This window comes from Astatotilapia calliptera, chromosome 8 (genome assembly GCF_900246225.1).
Source record: "Astatotilapia calliptera chromosome 8, fAstCal1.2, whole genome shotgun sequence".
In the NCBI taxonomy this organism is placed as follows: domain Eukaryota; kingdom Metazoa; phylum Chordata; class Actinopteri; order Cichliformes; family Cichlidae; genus Astatotilapia; species Astatotilapia calliptera.
Window position 1 is genome coordinate 8846552 of NC_039309.1, and position 13644 is coordinate 8860195.

The 13644-nt window shown below is 37.5% G+C and overlaps 1 protein-coding gene and 1 non-coding gene across 3 annotated transcripts; both read left to right on the plus strand.

Moving 5' to 3' along the window:
• Positions 1 to 527: 527 nt before the first annotated feature.
• Positions 528 to 9921, plus strand: LOC113028216 (alpha-N-acetylgalactosaminide alpha-2,6-sialyltransferase 1-like). 2 transcript variants are annotated; one of them, XM_026178300.1, is made up of 10 exons: positions 528 to 622; positions 784 to 916; positions 983 to 1078; positions 1540 to 1702; positions 2876 to 3038; positions 3704 to 3840; positions 3928 to 4033; positions 5004 to 5087; positions 6293 to 6392; positions 9399 to 9921. In XM_026178300.1, exons 1-10 carry the CDS (start codon positions 528 to 530, stop codon positions 9570 to 9572), a joined length of 1251 nt encoding a protein of 416 aa, XP_026034085.1. In that variant the 3' UTR covers positions 9573 to 9921. The 2 variants fall into 2 exon arrangements, with proteins under 2 accessions (XP_026034085.1, XP_026034084.1); XM_026178299.1 differs by having other exon boundaries at positions 784 to 1078.
• A 3166-nt stretch (positions 9922 to 13087) lies between these two features.
• LOC113028631 (U5 spliceosomal RNA) lies at positions 13088 to 13202 on the plus strand. Its single transcript, XR_003273253.1, has one exon. It is a non-coding gene; the product is annotated as a U5 spliceosomal RNA (small nuclear RNA).
• The last annotated feature ends 442 nt before the right edge of the window (positions 13203 to 13644 follow it).

Here is a 13644-nt window from a genome sequence, read left to right on the forward strand (position 1 = left end):
AGTTATTTGCATTAATTTTAACCGTTTAGCCAATACTTTAGTTGCTTTGGAGCCAGACTCATAGAATGTTTGTTTTGTGAATCTCAGTTTCTTTTCTATTTCCTCCATAGTCAAATCACTTAGTTGTTTTCTTACGTTTTTGATTTTTTCAGCCAAATCAGGACTCAAATCTGTATGCTTTTTTTTTTCCAAATCCCTTAATTGTTGTTCTAATTTGGACTGTGTAAGCTTCTTCATTTTTTTGAGGTAGCTGGTCCTTGATATCAAATACCCCCGAGTTACTACTTTCACAGTATCCCAAATTATTGTTGGGTCTATCTGATCATCCTTATTGTGGGCAATACAGGTTTGTATTTCTTTTTTGATCTCTTTTACCTCAGATTCATTATTGAGAATACCAATGTTCAATTTCCATAATAATTTCTTATTCTGATTATGTAGGTGAATGGTCAAATGAATGGCGTTGTGATCCGACAAGTCGGCTACTTTTCTTTTTAATTAAACAGCAAAGCCTTCACTCAGCAGTGATGGCGGTCCAAAAGTTCAGGATTTTTTCTTTGCTCGTTTTTGTAACTGTTGGTTTTCTGGTGTTTATTCTGTCACAGGAACATTTATCAAAAAGGTCAGTTGGGTTTTTTTTCTTTGTTTTTTAATATTTTGTGTTGATATAAAGAATCATTAAAAAGGGAACTGTGAACTGATTTGCTAGTTCTGTTATTTGTACTTTGCTATTTGTTTGTCATCTGTTACCTCTGTTGCATTTCTGCCTAATTCCTGATTCAGGAGGACAACTTTCTCAGGAAAAAATGGACACAAATGGGAACATTTTTCTCTTGACAGTGTCATTACATTTTTGGGAAAAATCAAAAAGACATCTGCACCACCTTTTGTGTGTACCACAGCTGGCATAGCAAAAGTTATTTCAACAAAAATGAACCCAGTGACAAAATCTAAAACCCCTACACGCGGAGCCATGGCTGAGACTCCTATGCCTATCCTCTACAAAATAAATTTCACAAAGCTTCCTCAGTGGGATTTTGATGATGTTTATAACCAGGATGCACCACCTAGACCGACAGTAAGCATACGAGCATATGAGAGAAGTAATATAAATGCAGTTCCTAACTTTTCTGTGTTTGGGTATAGGCAGCACTGAATTCTGCTCAGCCAAGCAGTCAATCGTTTTCCTTGTGACCTATACATGTACCTTGTTTCCCCCTTTAAATTCATTATTTTCATTTTGTGGAGCTGTTTTTCTACCTTTGTGGCTTCGCATATGTCTGCCTTCACTCTTTCCTGCAGTGATGCACCAATTATGAAATTCTCTGCTGAAACCAATACAGATGTTTAAAAATAACTATCTGGCACATGGCTAATGCTAACACTTATTTTACTCTTGCTTTATTACATTTTTTCTGTCATTTGGTTCTCCCCGTTTTGAATTATTCAAGGATGTTATTTAATAGAGTTGGATAATTATATCACAGCAAATTCTGTCTTTGGCTAATTTCCTGTATTTAATAGTTTTATGATTTTCAGGCATGTGCCCAGTCTCTGCGAAACTCTGACGATGAAAACTTTAAGAAGGCTTTTCTTCCAAACATACGTTTGTTTCTACACAAGGACAACATCAACATGAGCGAGTGGAATCGGCTCTCACATTTTAACAATCCTTTCGGTTTTATGGAGTTCAAGTACGACGGTAGGTCTTTTAGTGACACACCTATTTTCTTTTGTTATGACACATCCTCAAGCAACTTTTTGGCACATGAATAGGCGACTTGAGGCTACTTCTCAAATCAATGTTCCCCTATCCATTTTCCTATGCTTATCCAATTCAGGGTCACATGGTGTTGCTATAGGTTACCACCTGCAATATGCAGACTCTACGCAGAAAGACCAGGGCTGAATTCAAACCCAGGCTTGCTGTGAATTTATGGTACCAAGCTTGTGTCCAGCTGTGTGTATTTGCTTTCTGAGAGTGGTTTCAAACCAGCACTTTCAGTCCTCCAAAATCCTAGCTGCATGTTGCTCTACATTAATGACCCCATGTGTTAGTTGAATGCTGATTGGCTGACAAGGGGCTAAAACAATGAAGTTAGCAACAGCTGAGTTCACAAGGAATGAGGGGAGCAGCTATAAAAAAAAATAAAAGATCTTAAGTTTGTTTGTTTGAGGTTGTTTTTTGATTTGTCAACCCAGACTAAGTGCCTTTCATAGTCTTTTGTTTTGGACTACTTCAGGAGCTCCAGGTTTTCTTGTTGCACTTTTGTTCTAGCTCTGGTCAGTTCATGACAACATGAACTTTAAGTTCTTGTCTGCATTTCATTATGTTTCCTGTTATATTTTGAAAGAGGTCCCCAGTTTAGTTTTAAGTTTCCCCTGTGACGTCGTTATGTTCATGTGTGTCAGCTGTTTCCTCATGTGTTGCCACTTCTCCTGATCACCTCATGTCTGTATTTAAGTCCTTCCTGTGTTCAGTGTTGCATCCTCCCTCATATGTCTGTTTGCCAAGCCTAACAAGTTTATTTTGTATCACCAAGTTTAGTTTATTGCTAAACACTGGAGCAAATAAAACTACCATTTTCAGTTTCAGCTTGGCCTCTGTGTTTTAGTCTGCAATTTAGGTCCTTTCATGCCTCCCTCCACACAGACCATAACAAATTTACTCTAGTTTTGCTCACTGAAAGCTCTCGTCCCTTTTAGTAAACATGAGCAGGTGAGTCAGGTAAAGCTGAAGAAACAGCTGTTAATGCATGAATAAGAGTTATGGCCTTCATCTTGCTTCATTGTTTTCATATACAGGATACATTACTATGCTGGAACTACAGCACTCAGAGTAAACACATTTTTGAATTTTTCTTTTGGTTTGCAGATGTGATGAAGTCAGTGAAGTTGATTCCAAAGCCAAAAGAGCCGTTGCTCCTCCCAAAACCCGGTGGTGACGGTTGTGTGCGCTGTGCTGTGGTAGGTACTGGAGGAATCCTGAACGGCTCAAAGAAGGGGGTGGAGATCGATGGCCATGATTACGTTTTTCGGTAAGACAAACCCCCAAGCAAACCTCTTGGCTTTGTTCGACAGGCACTAGGCCCAGTGTAGAAAAGATAAAGCAGTGTAAAGCATACCCTGCTTTATCTTTCTCTGTGACTTTCATATAGGGCTGGGTATCGTCACTGATTTCTAGAACCTATTTGATTCACCAGAATGGGTGTAGAGATTGATGCGCATGATTATGTTTTTCGGTAGGAAAGGACAAACAGAACAACACTATCAACTATTAAGGTGTATCTTTTACTAAAGTTAGCTTTAAAACATAAGAACGCTAAAAAAGATATAAAAAAAACATGAGAACGGTTGCTGATCAGCAAATTCTTTGACAGTAAAAATGTGGTACTGTATCTGATAGCTCACCTGCTTGTGGTGTAGAAACTTCAAAATGTATTGTTCTCTTTCAAACATCAGTGTCGTCATAGAGTCAGAATGGAAAGCGTGTTAAGTGAATTAAGTTTCAGTAAGAGAATGTTCTGAAATGTTTTGGGCCAACACTTCAGTGGTATTGCTGAAGGTGGTTGATTCCACAAGAAAACCATTCTCCCAAAATGAAAGCAACGATTGCTTCTCAATTGATCTGAGCAAATTACTAAGCTTAAACATTTGAAGCCAAGCTTAACATCTGCAACACCTGCTTCTGCCTGTGTGGCAGGATGAATGGTGCCATCACCAAGGGCTTTGAAGAAGATGTAGGAAACAAAACATCGGTGTATGTCCACACAGCCCACTCCATCACTTCATCTCGTTACATCCTTAAAAAACACGGATACAAAGCTGCTCCTCATGATGAGGTAATGAAGCTTTTCATTGGCCCTTGATTTTTGTTTTATTTCACTAGAGTAAAGATGGCTTCTCTGTCCTCATTTTCCTTCTGGCAAGGTATAAAATATGTGATGATTCCTGAGGGGATGAGGGATTACCAATGGCTTGAGGGCCTTCTCAAAGGAGAAAAGGTCTCTGCTGGTCCATACCGCAACAGACTGTGAGTATCAACTAAATGTTATGTGCTGCTGCAGTATTTATGGCTTTTTGTGGTGTTAAATTAAAATAAATTCAGAATCTGTGACATTTTTATTCAAATGCTATAACATACATTTTATTAAGTGTCTATTAAAACTGTACATTTAAAAAATAGAACTTTGTAATAAGTGTTTTGCCTTAAATTTAATAATAATTTTACAAATCATTTATCTCTTGCTCAAACAACTTTCTGGGACCTTCCTCTGTGGAGTTTCCGTGTTCTCTGTGTGCTCATGTGGTTATTCCCTTGCTGTTCCCTCAGTCCAAAAACATGCATTCTGTTGATGGTGATTCTAAATTAGTCTTATTGTAGGTGAAATAGACATGCATGTAAAGTGCTATATAAACATTTGTGAAAATTGTTTGAGTGATGGTCAGATAAGAAAAGCACCATAAGCCACTTCATTTCTTTTTTGCTTTGCTTTTTTACTTTTTAAGTATTTTGCCGGTTCAGTTACTGTTGAGAAACATCTGCTTTCTGTTTGTGCAAATCAAGCCTTCATTTTGGTGAAAGTGAGCTTTTAGGGGAATAATCAACATTTACTTTATACTGATAAGTCAAACCGTAAGACGTGTATTGCCACTTGAATTTAAAAGACTCTTTAAAGCAGAATTGTTTATGTCAATTAAATTTCATTTGCAGACAATTAATTGAGATAGTTTACTACGGAGAAGTGTAAACTTTTCTTTCACTTAAGTAAATGCACACTTTTTTTTAATAACTACACGGCTGTTCTGCAGACCATCTAAATTTTGTGTCATACATGCACACTCAGACTGATATTCAGGTAAAAGTTTTTTGGTCTAAAATGCACTGCAGGCACATAAGCATATGTTTCCAGCTGTTCACTCCAGCAAATAAATTTAATAGCATTTGAGAAACTAAAACATCTCATCATCCTTTCATTACTCCTATTGTTCAACCCCCCCAGGCCAAGGACCTACTATTCAGGGCAGTACAACGAGAGCCGCTTCTACGTTCTGCATCAGGATTTCCTCCGATATGTGCGGAACAGGTCAGCCTTCTTTCACCATCCACTCCAGAACATTTATTTTTAAACAGTGCAGACTATTTATTCTATTTTTTTTAATTTTATTTAAAGCCTTAAATTATTTAAAGCCTTCTCTTAATTACAATATTAAAAGTTGTTAAGTTAAATTAAAAAAAAATGTTGATAAAAGTTGTTAAATAAGTTGAAGGTCCATAATGTTTGATTTTTTTTTTTTAATCAAATGATCCAAACAATATTGAAGTACAGATTTTATGCATAGTCCAAGTTAACTTTTCCCATTGTAACAATATGTATACAAATACAAACAGACATTTTGCAGTTCTTTCTGCTTACATTGAGTGAGTAGCAGCCAGGTTCTGCTAATCAAGGGGAAGTTTTCTGCAGTCATTGCTCCAGACCATGCAGATGTGTGCTAACACCATGCTACAGTCTTCCCAACAGTGGGTGTGTGATGGTCAAAGAAATTGCAAAAACCGCAATAGCTACACCTTAGATTCTAACAGTCTTAGTTAGCATGTTAATTGTTAAAGATCATGACATTACAATGAGGAAAATGAAAAAGCCTCTACTCTCTAAAAAAGAAATGCAGCACTGTTTAGGTTTGAAGAGTTCTATCTGAACAAACCGCAGGACTTCTAGAACAATGTCCTTTGGACAGATAAGCCCAAAGTGGAAATGACTGCCCATAATGCACAGCACCACATTTAAATACAGCATATCAGCTCAAACGCCTCATATTGACTGAAACCACAGTGTGAGAGGAAAGATGATGAGTTGGACTTGTTTTCTAGCCATAGCAAATGGACATTTTATAGTCGAAGAGTTAAACATACACTTGTCTGTATATCAAAGTGTTCTACAGCCAAATGTGAGGCCGCCTGTAGAACAACTAAAGCCAGCCAAACTGAGTCATTTACTAGGACAATGATTCCAAATCAAGCAGCAAGCGTACAACAGAATTGCTGTGGAATCAAGGTGCTGCAATGTCCCATTCAAAGTCCAGACCACAACTCAATGGAAATGTGAGGTGAGAAATTAAGACACCTGTGCATAAACAAATGCCTACAAATATTGAACTTAAGCAATGTTGTACAGAAACATTCTTCCACAACAAAGTGAGAGACTGTTAGTAATACAGAAAATAATTATTACTTCAAGTCATTGTTGCTAAGGCCAGTCCTACAACCTATTATATCATTGCATTACAGGTTCTTGAAGTCACCCAATCTGAATAAGAGATACTGGGCGAGGGTCAGACCAACCAACGGAGCATTCACTCTCTTCCTGGCTCTGCACACCTGTGACACAGTGAGTTAACACTTGATTTTAACTTCTTAACATTACAACTACTTCTAACCACACCTTTGGAAGAATGCAACACACCATGTGTACATTAACTTTGTATTAAAAGCATATTAACGTCAAACTATCTTATTACTGTTTTAGCAGCATATTTCAACGTGGAAAGACCTTCCCAGCAATCATATAATAAAGTTGTATTAAAGCTCTGAACCACTGTCAGGGATAAGCTGAAGGAACACTGACTTTTTGTGTACCCTCCTAGGAAAATAAGATAAGATGTTTAAATTAAAACTGTAAAATAAGGTGTGTCACCAGTTTTATTGAACTGTTCCAATGTGTGAAGACAGACCAGCTGGACAGCATCGATAAAACTGATGTCACACCTTGTTTTACACAGCTATTTAATAAACTTGTCAAACAGATTCATCAAGTGTCTATAACATGACCCAACTCAAGAGCTTCATGCATTTATATAAATTTCACAATGGTAACTTTATCATTTACTTTGAATTATTGGCAGTTTCTCTTAACAGCTTTCTTTTTTTTTTGGACACTTTTTATTAGCTGTTAGCCAAAGTCTGATGTGTTACTATTGTCAAGAGTTTTCTTTTTTTAAGGCCTTTTTTGGGGTGATTTTTCTTTTTTACATTCTCACAACAGGCTAACTGTGTTAGGGTTCAAAGATGGACCAAAATTCAGAGTAAAACAAAAACCAAGACTTATCACACAGTGATCAGTGCTAGTTAAAGGTACAGTTTCTTTATTTCTCAAGGACAGCAAAGAATGTGAGAACTTCACTCAGAGATGGAAAAACAGGACAGGAGACAAAGCAAACATTCAAAGAATAGAAATGCTAAGGGATACAGTGGCTTGCAAAAGTATTCGGCCCCCTTGAACTTTTCCACATTTTGTCACATTACAGCCACAAACATGAATCAATTTTATTGGAATTCCACGTGAAAGACCAACACAAAGCGGTGTACACGTGAGAAGTGGAACGAAAATCATACATGATTCCAAACATTGTTTACAAATAAATAACTGCAAAGTGGGGTGTGCGTAATTATTCAGCCCCCTTTGGTCTGAGTGCAGTCAGCTGCCCATAAACATTGCCTGATGAGTGCTAATGACTAAATAGCGTGCACCTGTGTGTAATCTAATGTCAGTACAAATACAGCTGCTCTGTGACGGCCTCAGAGGTTGTCTAAGAGAATATTGGGAGCAACAACACCATGAAGTCCAAAAGAACACACCAGACAGGTCAGGGATAAAGTTATTGAGAAATTTAAGCGAATTCAAGCGATTATTCCAAAATGGAAGGAGTATGGCACAACTACCAAGACAAGGCCGTCCACCTAAACTCACAGGCCGAACAAGGAGAGCGCTGATCAGAAATGCAGCCAAGAGGCCCATGGTGACTCTGAGCGAGCTGCAGAGATCTACAGCTCAGGTGGGGGAATCTGTCCATAGGACAACTATTAGTCGTGCACTGCACAAAGTCGGCCTTTATGGAAGAGTGGCAAGAAGAAAGCCATTGTTAACAGAAAACCATAAGAAGTCCCGTTTGCAGTTTGCCACTGGCCAAAATGCAAAACGCTATGTGTGGCGGAAAACTAACACTGCACATCACTCTGAACACACCATCCCCACTGTCAAATATGGTGGTGGCAGCATCATGCTCTGGGGGTGCTTCTCTTCAGCAGGGACAGGGAAGCTGGTCAGAGTTGATGGGAAGATGGATGGAGCCAAATACAGGGCAATCTTGAAAGAAAACCTCTTGGAGTCTGCAAAAGACTTGAGACTGGGGCGGAGGTTCACCTTCCAGCAGGACAATGACCCTGAACATAAAGCCAGGGCAACAATGGAATGGTTTAAAACAAAACATATCCATGTGTTAGAACGGCCCAGTCAAAGTCCAGATCTAAATCCAATCGAGAATCTGTGGCAAGATCTGAAAACTGCTGTTCACAAACGCTGTCCCTCTAATCTGACTGAGCTGGAGCTGTTTTGCAAAGAAGAATGGGCAAAGATTTCAGTCTCTAGATGTGCAAAGCTGGTAGAGACAAACCCTAAAAGACTGGGAGCTGGAATTGCAGCAAAAGGTGGTTCTACAAAGTTTTGACTCAGGGGGCTGAATAATTACACACACCCCACTTTTCAGTTATATGTTTGTAAACAAATGTTTGGAATCATGTATGATTTTCGTTCCACTTCTCACGTGTGCACCACTTTGTGTTGGTCTTTCACGTGGAATTCCAATAAAATTGATTCATGTTTGTGGCTGTAATGTGACAAAATGTGGAAAAGTTCAAGGGGGCCGAATACTTTTGCAAGCGACTGTATTTGATAAACTGCATATTTAAAGCTCTAGGATATCCTCAGATTGCACCGTGATTTGCACTGTTGCCTCACAGCAAGAAGCTCCTGGGTTCAAATGCAGCCTAAATACATTTGCACCAGCTTTATGCTGTCTAGGCGAGGTGGAAAGCAGTGATAGCTCACGTAACATCTGCTTGCAACTTGTTGAATTCAGATGTGTAAATCCAAAAAGAATGCTGATCTAAGCCAGTCGCCTCAAGGTGCATAATATTGTAAGTTAAAGACCACACGATAATACAAGTATCTGTAGTGAAAGGAGAAAAAAGAAAGGGGGGAACTGGCTCTTTGAGCTCTAGAAATACCATGAAACCAAACAGAAACCAATTCTTAAAAAACCTGAAATCGTGAAAATTTGAATTTCCATAATTGTTCTCCCTTTAATATGTTACTTCTCTAATGATAAAAGTAATAATTATCATTAGAGAAGATAGTGAAGATAAAGGTATATTTATATTTTTATTTAACATTAGCTGTTGCTGTTAAAGAAGGAGTTAAAGATAAACTAATAAACTGGGCTTGTTAAAGTGGCTCCCCAGGTGTTTTACTAATTCCAAAAGCAGTTATGTCATTTTTATCATTTATTATTTCAGTGTAATTCAGTCCCCTTTTTATTTCTCACTACTTCATCTTCAGGTGGATGCATACGGATTCATGAGTGAAGAATTCAAGAAATACTCCAACTACTATTATGACAAGTATGTTAAAACCAGGGTCGTTTTCTATTCCAACCACGACTACATTCAAGAGAAGAACACATGGAAAAACCTTCACAACAGCAAAATATTAAATCTGTACCAGGGAGTGTAAGTAAACCCAGGACTGTAAGATCTGCAGCAATGCTGCAACGGCAAGAATAAAAGCAATGGGATAAGGAAGAGACTGTTATTTACCGATTATTACAAGTCAAACAGATAAGGTTCAGATAAGAGCGTTGTTTAACAGCACCATAAACATCTTCTCCACAATCAAGTTGATTCTGTTCTCTTCCAGTTAAGATCCGGTATTATAACCACACATTTGAGTAAGTCAGTGCGATCTAGGATGAAATTTACACTTTTTCTGTTTCTAGCCCCGTATTCAAATTTCATTTCTTACAAATCAATATTCAGAATTTATTCAGAATGATCCATACATGTTTAACTATATATAAGTATATACTCATATACAGCACATAAACATACACATAAAACAATTTCAACACATAAACCAAAACAACAACAAACTACATTTTTACATAAACTAAGCAACCTGTGGTTAACAGCCACTTAATCTCTTACCTAATTTTTATTTCTAAGTGACAAAATACCTTAATGAACACTTTAAGCTTGGGTTACTCTGGCCTCGATCTATAAAAATAAGGACAAGGCTTCAATAGAACATAATGAGACAACTCAATAGGTATGACAGGATTAAATAATGCTATCTGCACACATAGTAATGGATTCTGGGTGCACATGCAAGGCCTACCAGTTCTTACAAATAACAATCCAACAGTCAACACCACTCCTTTAAAATGCAGATTACACGTGTTATTAGGCATGTAATGTAGTAATAATGTATTATTTAGTTTTAATGCTTTGGTGATTGTCAATTCGTTTCTGTAAAAGAATGTATATGTAAAGTATTAAAAGTAGCCAGGATGTGGCTGCTGGTATTAAACTTAAATGAAGTGATGTGATGTTTTTTGACTGTTAAAACTACTACAGATGAGATATAAAGGCTATAAATTGTTTATTTTGGCCCGTGGATGGTTAAATTGTTTCTCCAATCTGTATCTATCTCAGACAGTTGCAGTATGGGCTTTGAGATGAGCTCCTGCAGTAAACAGCACCACCTGCAGCTTTTTCAGAGCAGGACTTTATCCAAGTGCTGTACTTTAGTACGCCTTTGACTTACTTTAAGATAAGATAAGATAAGATAAGATAAGATAAGATAAGATAAGATAAGATAAGATAAGATAGAACTTTATTAATCCCTCGGGTGGGTTCCTCTGGGAAATTCGGTTTCCAAAAGCACAGCACCGACAGAAGTTACAGTTACAGAATATTATATATATATACACACACACATAAATATAAATACAGAGACAAATATAAATAAAATATACGAAGGGGGATAAATAGAATAAATAGGAATAAAAATAAAAATACAAGTGAATTGCACATTTCAAGTATTGAGGTCTATTTGCACCGTTGACTATTTACAAAAGTATTGCACAAAGGTATTGCACAGTGAGGTGAAGAGGCACTACAGCTTAGTTGTTCCCCCCTCCTTTGTCCTCCTGTTTCCCCTCCCTCTCCCCTCCAGAGAGGAGTTAAACAGTCTGATGGCGTGTGGGACAAAGGAGTTTTTACTATATAATACTGATATACTTTACTATACAATACTGATATATAGTACTTTGTACTATATATCAGTATTGCAGTAATATAACGTAGCGTTACTGTTTTAACATAATAATAATTAGGTGAGTGGGTTTTTTTTTATGTTTTGTTGAATGTATCTTATTTAATCACACTGTTTTAGTCACAAGTGAAACTAAATAATTTTTTTAAATGCATGTTGTGATGTTTTTATCTTCTTTCCTATTGATGATTTTGTATCTTGTAAATTAACCGTGTCACCCAATTCTACACACAGACACTGTACTTCAATACTTTTTTCATTATTTTTTTTCTTATTTCATACAAATATTATGTTGGGTATACTTTACTAGTATTGAGTTGTACTCTGGCCTTCAGTGCTACTTTAATTCTTTATGGTAAAGATTCAACACAGTGATGGAAACATTCCTTGGAGATTTTGGTCCATGTTGAAATGATAGCATTGTGCACTCTCCAGTTCCAGAAAGCAGTGGCAACCCATGTGGGCCTCTGCTGCTGTAGCACATCTGCTTTAAGATTTGACATGTTCTGTTCTGCATATACTGCCACCCTTCTATCACCTGGCACATTCTCCTCTGATTTCTGGAATCATCAAGCCACTTGTTTTACTTATTTATTTATTTTAATTCCTTTTCACAGCTTTCTCTATAAACCGTGGACACTTCGAGTAGATCAGCAGTTTCTGAGACACTGCAACGAGCCCATCTGACACCAACAATCAAGTTAAAAGTTTAAAGACACCAACATCACTTCCCCCCCCCCCCCCCCCCCCCCCCATTCTGATGCTCAGTTTGAACTTCAGCAGCTCATCTTGAATACATCCACATGCCTAAATGCACTGAGTTGCTGCCATGTGATTGGTTTGATTTGATGTTTCACATTGTTTGTTCGTCTATTTATTTATTTATTTATTTATTTATTATTTCAGCGGTTATTGAGCTATTATTGACAGTTGATTTTATTCTGCACTGGCTTTTAATGCATTACTTCAGATGGGCAGCTTAGGCTAAATCCTAATTGCTCATATTAACTAGTGTGCATTGTCCCTTTTATATTTTAAAAAAAAATCAATAGAAAAATCAGTCCCCAAAAATGGGATGTGGTCTCCATAATTGTGAGTTCAGCTTTACAGATTTCCCCCTACATCACTGCTCCGAGTGGGGCGGTGACTGAGTAGGGGCGTGTCAGGGTTGACTGACAGGTGTCCTGATACATGGCCTTGTTAAAGTGGACCTTTTCACTGTATAGGCTGTGGGAGCAGTTTTAACTACGTTTTTTTGTGTGTGTGGCACAGAGCATCCGAGAAGTTTGTGCTTGAGTTTTTGGTGAGTGAAATTCTGGTCTTTAACGAATCTGTGACTTCCCGCACATTAGCAGACACGTATGTGTGTTACCTGATAACTTTACGCTCCACCCTTTAACCCATCAGTTCTGGATCCGAAAGTCAACATGGCGGCAACACAGCTAAAGCTAAAGCTTTGAAATGTGGAATAAGGAACAAATTCGTGACGTCACGACGGTTACGTTTACACGGGGCGTGACTTCCGAAAATAAATGATACGGTTAAACATTTAAAAGCGTTCAAAAACATTAGCGCAATGCTTCACCATGCTTTGCGAGGTAAAAACAATTATAGGAAAAAATCTTACGCGAATAAATAAGAGCTCTGCGTTAGATTTTAACTTTTTAACAACCCGGAAAACCCCCACGGAATCCCATCATGCATTGCGCTTACTGTTGACGGTTAATCTAATGTGAATAAACTTACAGCGTTCACATTAAAAGTCTTACCCTGTGCATTTATATTGTTTTATTCACTACTGCATTGTGTGACAATGAGTGGTCTTTGTCATTTATAAATGCTCTTTCCCAGTGAACCGTCACTTTACACGGCTTTGTTGTCAATGGGGTCCTGTTGCGGTGTTGCTATAATTTAGTACACTCTTGTTTCTCTTCAGATCGTATAAATCTTTCGCCTTTTACTAAAGATTTCCGTGGAGAGGAACAATAAGAGTTTCACCCAATTTTTTGATGCCCTGCGTTTAGCGGGGCTTGTTAACTATGTTCAAAAGAAATAATGCACTGGTAGCGCAATCGCGAACAATGTTAGTATTGCAACATCTTCAAATGTAGCCAGTAATCTTTTCATTTTTCATGTACCCGTTATTGTTGTTACAGTATATAACATAGTGAGCACGCTGAACTATAGCAGTTTATCACAGTTATTATTTTCATATTTTACGTTGGTTTTTTTCCCATTTATTCACATTAAGATTTTATTTTATTTTTTAAATGTTTCTATTCGTTTCATTTAGTTTGTTAGTCTTTTTCTAATTGGAGTTCAGAACAATGCAAAAGAGTAAAATTAAGGACATTTCCAAAATATTTTTATTTTATTCAACATCATGTTTACTTGATGAATGTTCATTCATCTATCGCTTCCACTTATCCTTTTTAAGGTCACGGGGGGGCGCTGAAGCATATCCCAGCTGTCT

Excerpts from the sequence above, each read along its gene's own strand:
- LOC113028216 (XM_026178299.1), top strand. The coding sequence starts at position 528 with ATGGCGGTCCAAAAGTTCAGGATTTTTTCTTTGCTCGTTTTTGTAACT. Across the intron at positions 623-783 it reads CAGGAACATTTATCAAAAAG|GAGGACAACTTTCTCAGGAA; the intron begins GTCAGTTGGGTT and ends TTCCTGATTCAG. Across the intron at positions 6,393-9,398 it reads CTCTGCACACCTGTGACACA|GTGGATGCATACGGATTCAT; the intron begins GTGAGTTAACAC and ends CTTCATCTTCAG.